Below are 17525 nucleotides of genomic sequence, written 5' to 3'. Positions count from 1 at the left end.
TGATTGAATTGAGTTGATCGCCAGCCTGCTGAGTTGATAACCCTTTGACATCAATATTCTGCAGTATTGGCAATATTTCCCCACGTCAAAGGTTTGTGATGATTGCTCGAGCTTCGCCAAAGTGAATATTGCAGGAGTAATATAATTGGTGCGGTATTGATAAGCCCCAAGGTCTTTAATCTGCAGCGTTTCCCAAGGTTACAAGAGGCACATTCTTTTCTCTCATGCGAATAGCCACTTATCAGTCATGACCTCATTAAAATGTGCCTATGAGGCATTTGTGACAGAAGAAAAGAGACATTCCTGCATATTCGAAATAATGTTATCACAATTGCCTTAAACCAAAGACATGTAGCCAGCTTTGCCGTCTGTTGTATCCTTTTAATTGTGGGAGCTCCGGCCAGGCCACGACAGAGTGATGCAACCAATTAAAATGAGCTAAATGATAGATACCTAGCATCCCACCTATTTTAGCCCATGATAGAAGTACCAGCAATCCCCCAAGCTGGAGCGCGCCTTCTCCGGGGCAAGGCGCACAATATCATGGGACCGGCACCAATTGGATAGTCGTACAATTCAAAGAGGCGAATGCATGGAGAGTTGGATCAAAAGCAGGATAAAACAAGGTTATCTGGTAGATTTACTCGAAGCGGAAGGTATTGACGTAGAGGGGTTAGATGATTCGGCTGGCTGGCAGAGCTCTAACCCAGGTTCGGTTTAGTTGATAATGTAAATGACGACATTTCTTAGTTTCCATAACTACGTATGGATTAAGTTCCATATGTTGCATTCCATATTCCATATTCCATAAGGCACTGTATGGAGTATGGATAGAAAGCCTGCTGTAGAGGACCAGCCTGTTTTCGTAATATATGACATGGCGAGATTGACTCAAGGCTATACAAACATATGACGGTCATATTAATAATGAAATAACGTCATTGATTACTAGCAAAACTTTAAATTGAGGGAAATTGAATTCCAGTTAGTTTTACTTGCTACAGTATTGAGCACTTGAACCTTCCTCTCCGTACTGCAAGCATGGGGGGTGCACTGACCAGGCAAAGGGGCTGCTGACAGGGAAAACCCCGGTACCTCATCTTTGCAGGATTTCCACCAAAAAATAGGTACCGAATTTTCATCGGTTAGTAACATTATGGAGCGTATATGGAATATTGTGCAACAAAAGAGGTACATTCATTAATGTTATAAAATTTCAACACTGTGTTGTCTTGGTTTGGGAAACGTTGTAGCTAAATTTAATTAGCCAAGTTTCGATATCGAGTTCAAAGTGTTTAAAGTTTATTTGCGCTACACAACTCGCCGCATCCGGTTGAACGGGCAGCTCCACATTTAACAAGGCAATAAAGCAAGCACTTGACAGGCGTCGGTCTCAATTCGTATTATTTAATAAAATCAGGTTCCGGATTGAAGTTATGTAGCCCTTTTTAACTATACCATGTTCTTGTCATAAAGGGGTCTAAATACTAGCAATACTACCATGGAGAAATGACCAAAGTATGTTGAGTGGAATGCATTGCCAACTGAATTGAATTTTAGCTGGCCTTGGCCGCTTCCGGTCTGATGTTAACCCTTTCAAACTCAATGCCAATTCCGTCTTCTTCTGCATGACATTATTTTTCAATAAAGACTAACTTATTCTAAGCCCATCAATGTCTGTTTCTAGACCTTGACAAATCTGACCTGTACGCCTTCCTTCACTGCAACAATAACAATGCGCTTTTTTATCATACTGGCCGCCATCGCCGGCTTTGCTATTGCCAGTCCACGTTCGACTCAATCCAAGGCCAATCAAAATATTTCCACCTTTCAGATTGCGTACAATAGGTCGCAAAAAGTCAAGGCTGCCAACAATACCCTATACATAGGGTCTTCCAAACAACACGCTTGCTGTAATCAGATGAATGCTGAAGATGCAGCCACCTTCTTCTTACAAGACAAGGAGCTCTTTCTATACTCGCCTGGAAATCCCAAACAACAGGTAATCGTGGATTCGCCAAAATGTGAGAAGACATCTGTAGGATGATGAACTTCGCTGACGTATATCAGGCAAAGCTCATGCGCGATATTCTATTGGTTCACGATTAGATATCAACAACAAGGCGAACAAGGGCTGGCGAATAGACAGTAATGGCAGTCTTACCTTCAACGGTTCTAGCCTGATGACATGTGGTGGTTCTAACCTTGCGCGGGACATTTTTGTGTACGACGACAATCATCAGCCAGACAAGTCATGCTGCAACCTCACAACCAAAGCAACGAACATCAGGCACCCCACAAGTTGCTTATATACTGGAGAGGGACAGGTTGTCACGCACTATTGTCTATCGAACTAAAATCGAGCATTATGTTTTCTAGATATCCTGCTGTATCACAACATATCTCCCTCCTGACCATTTACAATCCACTTTACGTACAACTATTACAGTTATAAAATGGCTCTACGTTGAATAACTTGTATAAAGCTATTCAATCTACTTTTATCATAATTATATATCCCCTCCCAGTTATTTATTGTTCACCAATTCGCTTTGAAAAGAAGCATAACATCTGTTGACATATATCTATAATGGCTGGCGGGGTCAGGGTTGACTGACCTCTGCGCTCGAAAAGAGCAAAAAAACAAATTTCGACGCAACATTTCCCAACCGTAGCAGTATACGAGCTAAAAAGAGCACCATACTTTAGCAGGAACTTCCACAAATTGATTCAACTGAATAAATACTAACCTTTCCATCTAGGGCGACCTGAACGGGCAAAAAAGATGATCCTGAAGAGCATATAGGGTAGGTGGCCATCGAAGAGTGCCCTCCACGCTGCTTCAAAGCAACGAATCAAAAATCGTTTAAAATGCGCGATATCCCTGCTGCTTGCTCATGAGCCCAATGAACGCTCGTTTAAAAGTCAGTGCCCCTGAAGATATCCACTTGCGACGCCCTGACTGATTTGTCATATTTTGTGGACCTGCACCATGTGATAAGTCGTATGGAATTGTGTGATTCGCAACTTCTATTACGATGATAACTTGAACTTCAAATCTCCACTCCCATTGGCCAAGAGTGTATCCACTAGGCGCCGATTGGCCAGATGTGTGTCTCCACTCAACGATCGGATGACAGTGTTGTCGACCTGCCAACGACGCCGTCATTGTTACGATTCGTGCCCGTAACAGCGCTGTAAGGCTTCTATAAGGCAGCTGTAGCACCCCCATAATTGCTTGCATAGCGATTATGGCCCGATCTTTTGCCCTGTGGCTTAACGGCTTGTGCAACCGTTACACTCATCCTGTTAGATATTAAGGTGAATCGTGTGTATTACTTCATCCTCTCGAAATCGAAGGACTATTGAGACCTTATATCTTCGGCTGGTTCCTTCTAGGACTTGAGTCCTAGAAAGTCCTAGATGAAAGTCCTAGATGAAAGTCCTAGATGAAAGTCCTATGATCTAAGTTTAGGATTTCAAACTTTAATCCTAAACCTTAATCCTAAAGCTGAGGGTGAACCCTCCAACATTCAACAGAATCAACACATCCTTTCCATCCCGTCGTTGGACCCCTCCAATCCAACACAGTCAGTCATGGCTGATTCTATCCCTTCGATGAACGTTTGCAGGAAATGCAAGCAAGAGAAGCCAGTATATCAATTCATTTCGAAGACAAAGTCGTCACTCGCATGTGGAAGACCTACGACCGACTGTCCAGACTGTAGGAATCGACGAGCCTTAGGCGCCTCTAAGCGTACGGCAGAACAAGCTGAGTTATCCCCAGTATTTCGAGAAGGATTGCCATTGATAGACTTGCAACCAGTGATGGATAGCCACGCGTGTTGTTTCATACTGTTTCATATGAAACTGAAACAGTTCATGGACCCGGTTTCGTATGAAACAGTAACTCCCCCAGTTTCATATGTTTCAGTCGGTTTCATATGTTTCATATACAGCCGATGAGTCCCAAATATCGTAGTACCTTACCAAGAAAATTTCGCAAACAAATGCCTTCAACGCAGTTAGAAACGTGCTAATAGTAAATATGTGTCGCATAACACCACTAGGTTCGTGCGCCTGGATATAAAACGCGGCCTGTACTTTAGAGTCGTGTCTCTGGTTTCACATCCGGCTTGTCGCATCAAGGACTCCAATCCTAACGACATGAGCTTAAATATCTATGCCTGAACACGGCTGTTCAATTTCATCTGTTCTTTAGATAATTCTTATCAGTTGACTGGTGCCATCACTGACCCCTGTGGAATTAATTGTCCGACAACATGTCATCAGCCTCGCCCGCTCCCTTGTCATCGGAGCCTTCTGATGAGCTCTTGGGGCCTGCTTCGCCTGGTTCTCCCGTTCCCGCGAAGCGCATATTAGATCGCTGGAGGCAGAAGGTGTACAGCACAGCGAGTGGGGTGAAGGATGAATTCGACTGCTTTATTTATATAAGTAATTTGAAGTCCTCTAATGGCCTGGTTCTGACGATACTTCGCAGGGCTCACAGGTTGGGATTGGACAACAAACGGCCTTACAGTGGTGGCTGGAACCGACCCAGCGAGAGAATTTCCCCCTCCTCTGCCGTATGGCTATTGACATATTCTGCATCCCCCCCATGTCTACGGAAGCAGAGCGAATCTTCTCAGGCGCAAGACGGCAGGTTAGATGGGATAGAAGTAGGATGTCTGCCAAAATGGTAGAGGCATGTGAGTGCATTAAAAGTTGGATAAGTGTTCCAAAGGGAAAGAGCAGGCCGCTTCTTGCAGGGGTGTTTAGGGAAGCGGAGGATATCGACGCGGCTGTAAGGATACTCCAAGAAGATATAGAGAGGAGTAAGGGGGCAGAAAGTGATGGCGAGCCTAGGGAATTGGTAGTGTAGGTAGGCAGACAATGCCAAACATCTTTGGGGTACTTGGAGATAAGGTGCATATCGATGCCGAGCTTGTCAAAAAATTGGACTGCAACTGGATATTGTTTCGTATGAAACTGAAACTATACTGACGTCCGGTGTCATGAAACTGAAACTCCCCCCAGTTTCAGTTTCATAGCGTGGCTATCCAACACTGCTTGCAACTGGGCACACCAATCACCACGTCAACACGAACGGACGCGCCGATTACTCCCCGACCAGGTCCGTCGGCTGCTTCTCAAGAAGGCGTACGACTCGGGACGCCCATCGAATCTCCGGTATCGAGTTTTTCTATTTACCCGAGGCCAACTCGAGGGGGAAGAAATCCCCGTCCGCCCGCACAGCTGCAGCAGCCGGCCATTGAACGCCCAGAACATCGAGATTTTGAACTTCCTGACCCGGACCGGGCGCGTGATCTGTCGCATTGCCCGTTGTCTGATAAAGATAAGGACCTCCTGGAGGCGTTCTGGACGGAGCTGGAAAACGACCGGATGGAACACTGCGCCCGTTGTCAGGAGACATGGTTTGACATGGGCTTGAAAGACGGCGTTTGCAAGCGTTGCATGGCCAAGGACAAGAACAAAAAGGAGGATGAACTATTGATGTGAGGTAATGAGATTGATTGATGATAAGGTTGAAGATCTAACTGCAGACAAGACATGTCCTTCCTAGCTATATATACATGACTGACGGATCGGACTATCTATACCTATACCATCCATCATGTTCAACCTCAACACTGCTTTGATGGTATCCCGCTTCGCTTCAAAGAGTCGATGTATCTCTCTAGTGACAGAACTACCACTCCACGCCATCTGGAGTACTAAATCACTGTCGAAGTGGCTGAAGATCTTCCGAAGAGAGCTGTGCTCGAAGATGGTGAATGGCACGTCGCTATCAATGATGAACTCAACGCTTAGTTCCTGTATAGCTTTTATTTTCGCTTTTGGTATGACGCTCTGTTCAAGCCGGCGCCTTTTGGGTGTTGCACCGGAATAAATATCAATGGCACTTTCATCGTCAGGACTTGGCTCACTAGACTGGCTGGCTTGGGTGATCCGGTGAGCTCTGTACAGGTCGATTAGCTGCTGGATATATTGTCTGCAAGATTGAACGGGATAAGCACAGACTTTCGCAGATGATCTGCTGCGGAAGATGTGGCTTGCACCGAGAAGAACTCCGCTGCGCCTCTCATATCACATCGATCGCAGCACCAGACGTGGCCTATCGGTAGATCCTGATAGTTCAGTTCGACAAGGAAGGTTCCATGCGACCTAATCCATCTCTTCCTGCCCTTTGCACCTTTTCGAGCCAACAAATCCTCTTGGACGAAGCGACGGTTCCTCCAGGTAATCTTGGGCAGATCCTCAATAGTCGGGTTGGGAGGTAAAGCTCCAACGGCTGCTTCTTCCAACTGCTTGGCAACCGTTTTAGGCTGAGACAATCGTGAGAAGACGGAAGAAGGAAGTGTAGGGCAAGGTGTCAATGTTGTTGGCGGAAAGCCAGCTGGCGACGGGGAGAGTGGCGAGTTCGACATCCTACTGGTGAAATGGAATAAAAACCACGTGTAGAAGGGATTATTTTGATGGCGCGACATGGTTGGAAAACGCGTTCCACATTGCATACGCGCGGTGGGGTCATGCGTTAGATCACGATAGCAGATACTTAGCTTTGCCGCTAACCTCCCCGCCATTTGAGAGTAGACTTCCATCTGCGACTATCTAGTGTAGGGTAGTGGCTCGGGAAGATGTGGATTTTCCCTCGAGATTAGAGGATCACATGATGCATATGTAATATGTCAATTATTTCAACTTTAGAAATGTGTGATTTGATTTGATTGAAAGGAAGAATTCGACGGTTTGATTGATTTGATTGGGGTGATTGATTGATTGAGTTGACATATGATGAGCGCTGATGATGCCGAGGATGCCATAGAAGAACTCTGGCAGAGCGAGGGTGTACAGCTGCCGTAACATAAATCACCACTGATGCATTTATTCTCCGACTAATAGGGTAGTTACAGCGTGAACAACAAGCTTGTGATGCTCGGCGCTATGGCCATAGAGGTAGACGCCAAGGCGGGGTTTGCAATTCCCGTGCAAGCCGAGGACTTTGCAATAACAACCCGGCAAGGAAGAGATCGCCATTGATACGTCCCCAAGTCTAAAATAGCGGCTCGCTAGCTTCTACACCAGTAATGTGGGGTAAATGTCACTCTGCACAGAAGTAAAGCACTTTCTCCTTCTTAGTCAGGCTAAGCTGAGTCGCTTTGTCCGAGGATTCACATGGTGTAATGGAGGGCTGGTCTGGTGTAGTATAACAAGAACCAACCAAATTGTCTATTTAACTATACTTAATATCCTTATTATTATGATAGAGTTATTAAGAAAAAGAGTTTAAAATTGACATCTTTGTGGCGCTTGCATAAACTTACTTGTTGGAGTTGTTGACTATCAGACCACTCAAGTCCAATCACTTCAGTCATGTTTCCTCGTTTCATCCTGCTGTCGGTGGCGGCATTCTCCACTCTAGGTCTGTCTGTCCCTGTCGTGGAGCGACAGCAGCCTGTACTCCCCACGGAAGATTCCTTCTACAAGGTCCCTGATAATATCAATGACTACCCCCCTGGTACTATTATCGACTTTCGCAAACCACCCTCGCCCATTGCTGCATTTGGTGTGTCTCCTGTCAACTTGAAAGACACTTGGCAGATCTCCTACAGAACCAATGACAACTTTGGCAAGGCTCTCTCTACTGTCCTTACCGTCTTGGTCCCGTACAAGGCCGACTTTACAAAGGTCCTTTCATACCAGGTTGCCGAAGATGCGGCTTATGTCGGCTGTGCTCCATCCTATGCCCTTCAATTCGCCTCTGCCACTGGTGGACCCCTTGGAACCATTGTCACCCAAGCAGAGCTTTTGCTGATGGAAGCAGCTCTCGAGCAGGGATGGGTCGTTGTTGCTCCAGACCATGAAGGTCCTGACGCGGCTTATCTGGCAAACAAGCTTGCTGGATATGCCACCCTTGACGGAATCAGAGCTGCCATAAACTCTGCCAACTTCACTGGCATCTCCAAGAACCCCACCGTCGCAATGTGGGGATATTCTGGTGGCAGTATCGCGTCAGCTGCAGCAGCAGAGCTTCAGCAGTCCTACGCCCCAGAGCTTCGCATTGCTGGTGCTGCACTTGGTGGTACTGTGCCCAACATCACATCTGCCATCAAGAGTATTAACGAGGGACCTTTGGCTGGTATTATCCCTCCTGGCATGATCGGACTCTCTAAGCAATACCCGCTCCTCAAATTGGGACTTGATGCTGCTGTTAAGCCAGAGTACAAGGCTAAGTTCGACGCTGTTGGAAAGCAATGCTTTGTGGCCGATATTCTTTCGTTCTTGGGACAGGACGTAGTTGGAATGCTCAAAGATCCTGCCATCTTGACACAAGAACCCGCCAAGAGCATTTTAGACGAGAATGCTCTCGGTAAACACAGCCCCAGCATCCCTCTGTTCATTTACAAGTCCATACAGGATGAAGTCAGCCCCATCAAGGATACTGACGATCTTGTCAAGCTCTACTGCTCGGGCGGTACCAAGGTTCAATACGATAGAGACTTGCTCTCAGAGCACGGTTCGCTCGCCATCATTGGAGTTGGAAAGGCTCTGGCGTGGTTAAAAGATACCATGAATGGCAGGAAAGGGCCAAGCCAGTGCAAGACCAGTAACGTGGGGTCTTCACTCCTGGACCTTAGGGGTTCAGTCACACTCTCAGCTGCTTTGATTGAGGCCCTCATTGATCTGGTGGGAAAGCCAGTTGGTCCTATCATTGGCTAGAGAAAGAGCTCAGGCAGGGTCTCACCCTCAGTCTTAGGTAGTCTGCTACAATACGCAGAATAAATAGTAGCGTCTGATAAGTCTCGCAATTAATGCTCTCCACCTTCTATCCAGATATCACTATTGATTGAATGGGGTCACCTATGAGATCCTGGCAGGCCGGCGGCAGTGAGGCAGCCAAGTGCATCATAATAAAAGACAATAATTATGCAAGGGCTGGCCGTACATGGTGTACAGTAAATTCTCACGAAATCTATCACGGCTAGCTTGGGGATAATGCAGGAGAATACGGCACCCTTTATTGAGTCGAAGGAGTTGGGTGCTGTAGTCACGGAGTTTGTTATTTCAGAAGATGTTATCCTTGCATAGCTGAGGCCTTGCCGTTTAGCTGAAGTTTATTGCCGGCTAGCGTTTTTAGGAGGAAAAAAATGACATCACTTCCCCCGTTACGGGATCCAAATCGACGAAGAAGTGAGTCCTGTTGCTATGTACATCCCTGGCCCAAAAGTCGGTCATACCCAACCCCCCTCAGGCACGTACCGTTGACCATTCTAGTCATTCTCAGCCAACCCCGCCTAATCATTCCCTCCTCCCGAAGCGCTCCCAGAAGCTAGTGGCTACAGTACTTCGTAGTGCTGTACGGTTACATCTAACAGTGCGGGGTACAGTAGTGCAAAGTCTATTACCGCGCTAGAACAGGCTGTTGGTGCCTTTTCGACGATCTTTAGCTGATGGTCATTCTCCAACATATAATGCAGCTAGTGTGCAGCTTGGGAATGATGGAGGGGCTCTACATATTAAACTCATAACTACAAACAATTTGGCAAGGAATATTGATCATCGTTTATTTTCATTTCTTCGGATACCAATCATGGCTACATCAGTTCAAAAACCGCGACAAAGGAGGTATGCACCACATACATTCCCTTATAGGAGTGGTGGAATTAACAAATGCAGACAACTCAGAGTTCGATCGTTTCGAGCCTGCGTGGTATGTTGGCTGGTGTGCCACTCATCTTATCCTGGATCTCACATATTCTTCAGACATGTCATTCGAGAAAGGTTCGATGTGATGCTCTGAGCAAAGGGATTCCTTGCACCAACTGCGCTGCATTTAATATCAGGTGTCAAGTTCCAGGCATAGAGGAACCTCTGGTGAGCACTCTGACCAGCCGCGGAAAAGGGGGGCAGAAGATGTATGAGTCCCAATTATCCGTTGCATAATACGTGCTGACAAGGACTAGCGCACAGAGAGATTCCTCAAGCACCCTCACCAGTACGCCAGCCTCAAGTACTCAGGCGTATCAAACAAGTCCCCGGCAAGATGGAGTTGCGTCACTAACCAAATTCAATGTTCTGCCTATCACATCGGCAGGCCATGTTCTTTACATTGGCGAGTCTGCAGGCTTTGACCTCCTTCTTCGTGGAACCCAAAGCCCCGTACATTTCCCCATGCCTCAGGATACACATGTGCTGTCAATTCCTGCTGGACTGGACCCTCTCGAGATACAGATCCTGAAGCGAAGAGGGGCCTTTGTACTACCTCCGAAAGCGCTTTGTGACGACTTGATAAAGACCTACTTTTCTTGGGTTCACCCGATTGTACCTGTTATTAACCGTACAAAATTCATGTCACAATATCGAGATGCCAGGAATCCTCCCTCGATGCTCCTTCTTCAGTGTATCTTACTGGCCGGTGCCCGAATTAGCACAAACTCGCAGTTGAAAGTTGACGGATCAACTTCAACTGCCGTTGCAACATTTTATCGACGCGCAAAAGCCCTTTATGATGCCGACTATGAGCGCGATCGAATAATCTTGGTTCAATCAATGCTCTTGATGGGGTGGTACTGGGTTGGCCCTGATGACATATCCAAGAACATGTTTTATTGGAGTCAATCCGCAATCACTGTTGCTCAGAATTTCGGTCTCCATCGCAGCATGGAAGACTCGAGACTGTCAATAAGTGACAAGAGGCTGCGTAGGCGGATTTGGTGGACGCTATTCACTCGAGATCGCGCTTTAGCTGTTGGCCTGGGACAATCAGTATCCATCAATCTCGATGATTGCGATGTCGACCTGATAGTCGACGATGACTTCATCGAGCATGATGGGAATGATATCGACGAATACCCGCCCGATCCTATTCACGTGGATTTTTTCGTCCAGTACGTGAAGCTGTGTAAGCTGATAGGGCTTGTCGCATCGAAATATTCCAAGTTATCCAGACATGGTCAAGACTGCAACGACATCAACTCGATTAGTGCAGCCTTTTCCAAATGGAACCAGGAGTGCCCTATTACCATGCGCTGGGAGAGATCGAAGCACCATTTTTGGTCTGGAATACTATACCTGCACTACTTTAGCGCTCGTTGTCTGCTGCATCGCGCAAGCTCCCCTCGCAACAGAAAGACTTTGCAAGACACAAAACAATCTTATGGATCACCAGATGGGGCTGTTCGCGCAGCAAATATGATTACCTCGATTATTGAAGCCCTCAGCGACAGACAACAGCTACGTCGCTGTCCTCCATTCATCGTCCACAGCCTCTTTTCAGCAATTCTCATACATTTACACGTGTCAAACACGCCGTCTCCGTCTATCAGTAGACTCGCCCACCGACGACTCAGCACCTGCTTAGAAGCCATCAAAGATTTGGCACAAGTGTGGGTGGTGGGAAGAACAGTGCTGACAATGATTGAAAAGATTTCAGGTCTCAGCACTGAGGAGAAGCCGTCGCGATCTAACCATGGCTCCCGCTCCCCTCTGAAGGGCGAAGTCTTTGTCGACCTTGGATGTGCTGATACTTCAGATCCGGCTTGCAGCCCCAATAATGGAAGGCTGCCTACAGAGGTTAAAGATAGCACTCAAAGACCCCAAGATTTTCCAAATTGTGACGAAACACTGCCTTATTGCGACGAATATACCCCAGTAGTCATAGGCTTCAGTGAAGCGAATCCCACCATTCACGACTATCCTCCACACTCCAACCTCGGTGGCCCTCACCCGCAAATTGGCTATAGTAACCTACTCCCCGATGCAACTGTGCTCTCGGGATCCATGCCTGACACATTCTATGTTGAGGACACAGCCCGAGTCTGCAACCCAATGGCAGACATAACAGCCTTTACATGGGATCAGTTTCAGATAGGTTGGCAACAAGACTACAGTATTTCAGTGCCTTGGAGTCTGGAGCTTGATCTTCAAAGCCTAACAGCACCAACAATAGATACGATTTATCCAGAGTCGGGATCTTTTATAGAAACTGGTAATTAAAAAAGGTAGTTTTTATAATAATGAGAACAGATAATTCCTACTGATAAATCTACAAGCAAGGTACCTAGTAGCTAAGAACGATGTTGCGAATCTGACAAACCATAGCTGTCGCCTCTTCCGCCATTTTAAGGACCACCACGACGCTCGTTCCTGTCCCACCAACTATCGCCCTTGGCTTTACAATGGGTACCGACCATGCAATAGTAATCACCGCCCTTATTGTTCTTGTTGGGAGAAGAAATATCATATATGCCCGTCTTTTTCTTATACTCGCCTGGCACCCGTGTAGTGTCTTTTACGGTATCTAATACTCGTCAGTCTCATCTCAGGTGCGTGTTCCATGATAGGCAACTCACAAGTCGTGTGGGTAGTATTGTACCAAATACAGACACTTTCGTTTTGACCGCCATTGCAGGTGTAGGAATTGCCAGTCGTCCAGGCTTTAGTGACGGAGAAGCCCATAGATGACCAGTATTTATCTTGGCTAACGCTGAAAGTGGCACCAACAGTGAAGGACTCCGAATCTGTCTTGCCGACGCTACAGCCCTGGCTCTTGCGGCAGTCAATGGTTTCCTGGACTTTGTTAGTACTCACACGCAGTAGGGTCTAAGACACAGGGGGTCTTGCACAGTGTGTCCAACAACCAAGTCAAATAACTTGGTTGTTGGCAGCGCTGCCCTCAAATCAAACAAATCAAATCCGGGGTCATATTTGAGATACCCGTTGGCTCATGTGGGCCCGAAGGGCCCAGGCGAGCCAACCTAGCAAGCTACTAGCATAGTGATTATGGCCCGATCTTTTGCCCTGTGGCTTAGCGGCGGTTAGGTGCAACCGTTACACTCTGCCTCCCTCTTTTATCTTTCTATTGTTTATCCTCATTGCCTACTTCTTTCAGTATCTTGCAATCCTTCTAATCTCATTCAATTATATTTTATCATCCCAAAGCAATAAATCTACCTCTCTAAAATGAAGTTCCTCCCGGTTCTTACTATCTTCTTCGCCAGCGTCCTTGCTGCTCCTGCTCGTCGTAGTGGCGACAATGATACCTTCTTTGATCCCTGCCCAACTATCTATGGCGAGGTTAAGTGCTGTAATCCTGGTGTTGCTGGTTTTGATGTTAACTGTGTTAATCGTAAGTAATAACGAAGAATTATCTTTGGACTGTTAGAAAAAGGCTAATTACTAAAACAGCTACTCCTGCTCCTACAAGTCTCGATGACTTCAAGGCCAGTTGCGCCAGTGTTGGCAAGAATGCCCGTTGCTGCATTGACCGTGGAGTAAGTTAACCTTTCCTACAAACACCTAATGTTAGCAAGGGACAATTACTTACTAAAATACTCTTGAAGTTTTTTGGAATAACTATGGGGAGGAAATATTTTTGGTGTACGAGTGGTGGGTACGTACGGGGGGTGGGTACTGCATGGTAAGTACGTTGACTTGCGTGTCATTTGTCATCTGCAAAATCGTACACGGTGTGAACATATACTTATGGCGATAAATAGAATTCGAATTTTTATTCAACAAGGGTTGTTGTAGGAGAGGAAGGTGTAAGTGTTCAATATTGTATTACGACATCCATAACCGTCCTTACAAAAAGAAACCTTGAACAAGGACTACTAAGCCAAAAGAGGAGTAATAGTGAGCCAGATATGAGGATTTCTCATCCATAAATATAAGGTAAAGGAGAGCCTGATCGAGTGATTCAAGTCAACTAGAATCATATTGTAATGAAGAGAGATAGAGATTCATTGGGCGATCTTGAAAGCCCACCAGCAAAAAAGAAACAAACGGGGTATTATTATGATCGTCCTGACAAGCGAAAGATCGAGGAAACAGGCTTGCACTCTGTACCAGACCCATTGCCTAAACGAGTGGCACGCCATCGCCCTGTTACATTAACCCATGATGATGGCGTGGGATATGAAGCTCAATCGCTTCCAGGACCCGAAACCCGGGACTCTGTCTACTCCGTTCGAGTCAAAAACTACAAGTTGTTCGAGTCCTCTGTGAATGAAGAAAATTTATGGGATTATATGGCGCAAATCTATGAAGAAAGCGACAGGACGACTTTGGCAGAAGTAATGCATGACTGTCCGCAAAACCTGCGTTTAGCGACTTTGGCGAGATTGGATGCAAAATCAAAATCAGTTCTCCTCAGTCAAATCTCAGATATCGAAAGGCAAAAGCAAAAGAACGACCCGAAATCTATTTTTCCAACAATCATGACAGACATGCTAGCCCGTGAACACTCCAGCAGCCCAATTTGTATGATATGCCACGATGGATTCTGTACCGTACATTTTGTATCCCCGAGTTCACAAATTGAGGCTTCGATTGAGTTAATCATGCATTTTAGCTTGGATGTTAGCGATTCCCAAGACAAGAAAAATGAGCGCTTACAGCACATTCCGGCAGTGTTGGCAATGCAGAAAGGGCATAGTCCCGAGCCAAAGCCAAAGGCAATGTTGCCACAAGGCAGGCCAAAAGACTGCGAAACAGCATCATTGTAATGTGACAAAAACGACAAGTCAAGCCAGACGGGGACAGAAGGCTTGTTTACGATACATGCAGGAGACACACCTTCCTCTTAACCTTCCCAAGGGGGCGGTCGTCCCCAGATATATAATGAGATCATCTGCAGGGACACTCGACTTGACACCATGACACTTGAACACTTTCAGCTTTAGAATCCAGTCAGTGCACGTCTGATCGCGAGACTAACTATACTAAGTGTTTCGGACCACAAGGGTTACGAGGTTTAGTACCCGCTATAACCCTCACTAAGATATGGCAGAGAAGCCACTTGTAACGCTCGGCCGATTCGTTGGCTGTCCATAGACTTCCCCTCGCCCGCCCGAGAGTCCGGTTAAACGGCAGTTTATTCCAAAAGTTTAATCTAGTTAACACGTGGGCTCGTAAACCCAACCAAGACTCGATTGGGGAAGTCTCCTCCCGCCTTAACCCTGGAAGATCGGCCAATCCCGGCCGTGTCAATCAGAGTAATCAGTGATGAGCAAACATTCAGAATAACTTTCATCGACCAATCACAGTGAAGCATATATCCTGAAACAGAAACTGTCTGCGAGTGACACGGATTCTTATTATCAAACCGTCTACGCCTGGAATGTGATAATTCAATCGACAATCATTCGTAAATATATGTCCAGATCCTCGGAGTCGGTCTATCAGTATGCGCATGTACCCACAGTCTGCAGATCAGATCTTCACTAGTCGTGTCTCAAGGAACAAAAAGAGTATTACCTAGCTACAGCGGGGAAAAGGAAAGAAAAAAAAGTGAAGCTTGTGGAGACATCCCTTCCCCTCATAGTGGATCTCAAGCAAAACTCAAGACTGAATTAATGTAAACATTTCATCAGCACAAATACCTAGCGCCTTGGCCTGACCCAAGCAAGAACTTGACTGGGTCTAGATAGACCACCCTAAGCAGTTATTTCCGTTTGTTATTTGTTATTGTTAGATACTATAATAACCATCGGAGCCAACAACCAACGGCTTATTATTAACCAGCGAGTAGCTTCAGCTTTCCAAGACAAAGAGACAGGTGGAGAAAAGCCCCTGAGCCGAGAAAGACTTTATCGGCGCTAGAACAACACTTAACTTGTGTGGCATCAGACTTTTTCCCAAGCCAAACTTTAACCTACCTTGGCATACATGATTCATCGAGTGTTTGTGCGCCTGTGGGTGGAACTCTTGAGTCAAAGTGATGAGCGAGACCTCCACAGTGACGAATACGGATAGTTTCCACTCTGAATTGCTTAAAGGCATCGGAAAAGTTACCATGGGAAGCATAAGAGACGAGATTAAGGTCAGTTTATGCTATTTTCTATTACCCCTAGCTAAGATTTCAAACTCATCTGATAGAAAACACCAACCATCCCATTTATCTACAGTATAAGGCTATTGATTTATCTTTCCGTTTCCCGACCACTAGGTGTCCTACCTGACTCCGTACCATCGTTTCTATAACCACTGGGTAATGTATATGGCTCTGCATGAACTCATCTAAGTATGTCTAGCTCAATTGCCACTTTGCCAAGCCGGTTCGATTCCGCAGTCGTCTTAACCTCGGGCTGCCCCTCGCTACTGAGACCTTGCTGCCATGTGTTCTGTAGATCGCTAATCTTATTAATTGAGAGTGGGGCTCTGAGATCCGTTCTCCTGGGCGTAATAAACACTGCTACTACTTGTCTTTTGTCTCGATTCATCTTCAACATTTCCTTACCTAAAGTTCACTACTTTCCATTGCATCAATCTCATGATTTTTTTTATTTTTTTCTTTCTAAACTGGTACCTTTAACGTCTAACTAATCTTGAGCCGTCCATAATGGCCAGGCAGACTGAAAGCCTCGCCATCGCGGATACGATCTTTTCGCTCTTGCTTTCACTCCTATTCTTCTGTCTCTCTCATGCTAGCCGGCCTCTTAGAGTCCAGAGGTCTGCTCATAGAAATGTGTATTGGGCTTCGAATTTGTGCATCTACATATTTGGAATTATAGGTGGCCTCGCTACAGGGCTTAGAAACGATATATACGCGGTCACTTGCTTCGGAAGGATCGCAGCGCTATTGTCCGCATTGAGTTATGAGGTATATACTACCCCCCTTTGCTGTTGCTGTTCATCCGCTTATATACCGACAGGTAATCTATCTGATCTACCCGCTTCGAAACAAGCTTAATAACAATTTTTATATTGTCCTCTTCCGATGGCGGGTCATCACATCCTTGGGTATTATCGTCTTTTGGGTTCTACTCTTTTGTCAAATCGCCATATTGGCCGTTGGCACTTGGGTTTTGACCAGCCGTGAGGTCCAGATTGTGTTCTCGGTTGCAACCTGCTCGCTGTTACGACCAACAGGTCCTTATGCACGCGGAATAAGCACCCCACTTTTCGCTCCAATCATCAACTACCTACCCTGTAGAAGTCGAATGCACGCCATTCGACTTGCATATTGTCAAGCGCACGCCATTCGACTTGCATATTGTCGAACCGACCTCGTTCGATTTGCATACCTCCAAGTATATATACATTCTCTTAGCACTAGATAGAACTTAGCTCACTAGCTATCAACAAAACTTCTTTACCTGAATACGCCTTACCCGCACTATTCATTATTAAGAGACGTGACACTTCGCTACCGCTCAGTGACAACGCCCTACGCATCTGCCAACATAAACCTAGTACGGACTAGTTTATCCCTTGGGAATCACAACCGTCACACTCGCACCTCAACTTCTTCATCGTCACTGTACAGTTCTTCCTCGCTCAGTATCTGCAACAGGACGGCGAACGGAGCCCTTCTGCTACAGTATTAAGACTCTATATGCGGGTGGCCTACATCTGGCCTATGATCGGCTTCTTAAGCCTCTTTTTCTCTCTCTTATTACTGGTACTGGAAGCGACGGGAAAGAAAACCTACCTGCCAGCATCTTGGCAGTGTCTCATCATCTTTATAAAAACCCTCACCATATGGTTAATGACGTGTAAGG

General features: G+C 46.1%; 7 protein-coding genes across 7 annotated transcripts; 5 read left to right on the top strand and 2 right to left on the bottom strand.

Moving 5' to 3' along the window:
- Nucleotides 1–1735: 1735 nt before the first annotated feature.
- FPOAC1_013612 (uncharacterized protein) lies at nucleotides 1736–2806 on the top strand (the record flags this gene model as incomplete). The annotated part of the gene is made up of 3 exons (XM_044857953.1): nucleotides 1736–2024; nucleotides 2071–2301; nucleotides 2763–2806. The coding sequence occupies 3 exons, from the start codon at nucleotides 1736–1738 to the stop codon at nucleotides 2804–2806; spliced, it is 564 nt and encodes a 187-aa protein (XP_044701335.1).
- A 2397-nt stretch (nucleotides 2807–5203) lies between these two features.
- On the bottom strand, nucleotides 5204–6449 carry FPOAC1_013611 (uncharacterized protein; the record flags this gene model as incomplete). Its single annotated transcript, XM_044857952.1, has 3 exons — nucleotides 5204–5388; nucleotides 5628–5980; nucleotides 6043–6449. The coding sequence occupies 3 exons, from the start codon at nucleotides 6447–6449 to the stop codon at nucleotides 5204–5206; spliced, it is 945 nt and encodes a 314-aa protein (XP_044701334.1).
- A 367-nt stretch (nucleotides 6450–6816) lies between these two features.
- On the top strand, nucleotides 6817–7062 carry FPOAC1_013610 (uncharacterized protein; the record flags this gene model as incomplete). The annotated part of the gene is made up of 2 exons (XM_044857951.1): nucleotides 6817–6881; nucleotides 6930–7062. 2 exons carry the CDS (start codon nucleotides 6817–6819, stop codon nucleotides 7060–7062), a joined length of 198 nt encoding a protein of 65 aa, XP_044701333.1.
- Nucleotides 7063–7395: 333 nt separating this feature from the next.
- Nucleotides 7396–8742, top strand: FPOAC1_013609 (uncharacterized protein; the record flags this gene model as incomplete). Its single annotated transcript, XM_044857950.1, has 1 exon — nucleotides 7396–8742. One exon carries the CDS (start codon nucleotides 7396–7398, stop codon nucleotides 8740–8742), a length of 1347 nt encoding a protein of 448 aa, XP_044701332.1.
- Nucleotides 8743–9613: 871 nt separating this feature from the next.
- FPOAC1_013608 (uncharacterized protein) lies at nucleotides 9614–12018 on the top strand (the record flags this gene model as incomplete). The annotated part of the gene is made up of 4 exons (XM_044857949.1): nucleotides 9614–9648; nucleotides 9700–9733; nucleotides 9787–9938; nucleotides 9987–12018. 4 exons carry the CDS (start codon nucleotides 9614–9616, stop codon nucleotides 12016–12018), a joined length of 2253 nt encoding a protein of 750 aa, XP_044701331.1.
- A 125-nt stretch (nucleotides 12019–12143) lies between these two features.
- FPOAC1_013607 (uncharacterized protein) lies at nucleotides 12144–12797 on the bottom strand (the record flags this gene model as incomplete). The annotated part of the gene is made up of 3 exons (XM_044857948.1): nucleotides 12144–12322; nucleotides 12375–12591; nucleotides 12792–12797. 3 exons carry the CDS (start codon nucleotides 12795–12797, stop codon nucleotides 12144–12146), a joined length of 402 nt encoding a protein of 133 aa, XP_044701330.1.
- A 187-nt stretch (nucleotides 12798–12984) lies between these two features.
- On the top strand, nucleotides 12985–13304 carry FPOAC1_013606 (uncharacterized protein; the record flags this gene model as incomplete). Its single annotated transcript, XM_044857947.1, has 2 exons — nucleotides 12985–13150; nucleotides 13210–13304. The coding sequence occupies 2 exons, from the start codon at nucleotides 12985–12987 to the stop codon at nucleotides 13302–13304; spliced, it is 261 nt and encodes an 86-aa protein (XP_044701329.1).
- Between the last annotated feature and the right edge of the window lie 4221 nt (nucleotides 13305–17525).

The sequence above is a fragment of the Fusarium poae genome (assembly GCF_019609905.1).
Source record: "Fusarium poae strain DAOMC 252244 chromosome Unknown contig_2, whole genome shotgun sequence".
NCBI classification, from domain to species: domain Eukaryota; kingdom Fungi; phylum Ascomycota; class Sordariomycetes; order Hypocreales; family Nectriaceae; genus Fusarium; species Fusarium poae.
The sequence above is the reverse complement of the archived record's forward strand: the minus strand, read 5'-3'. Positions and strand labels throughout refer to the sequence as shown.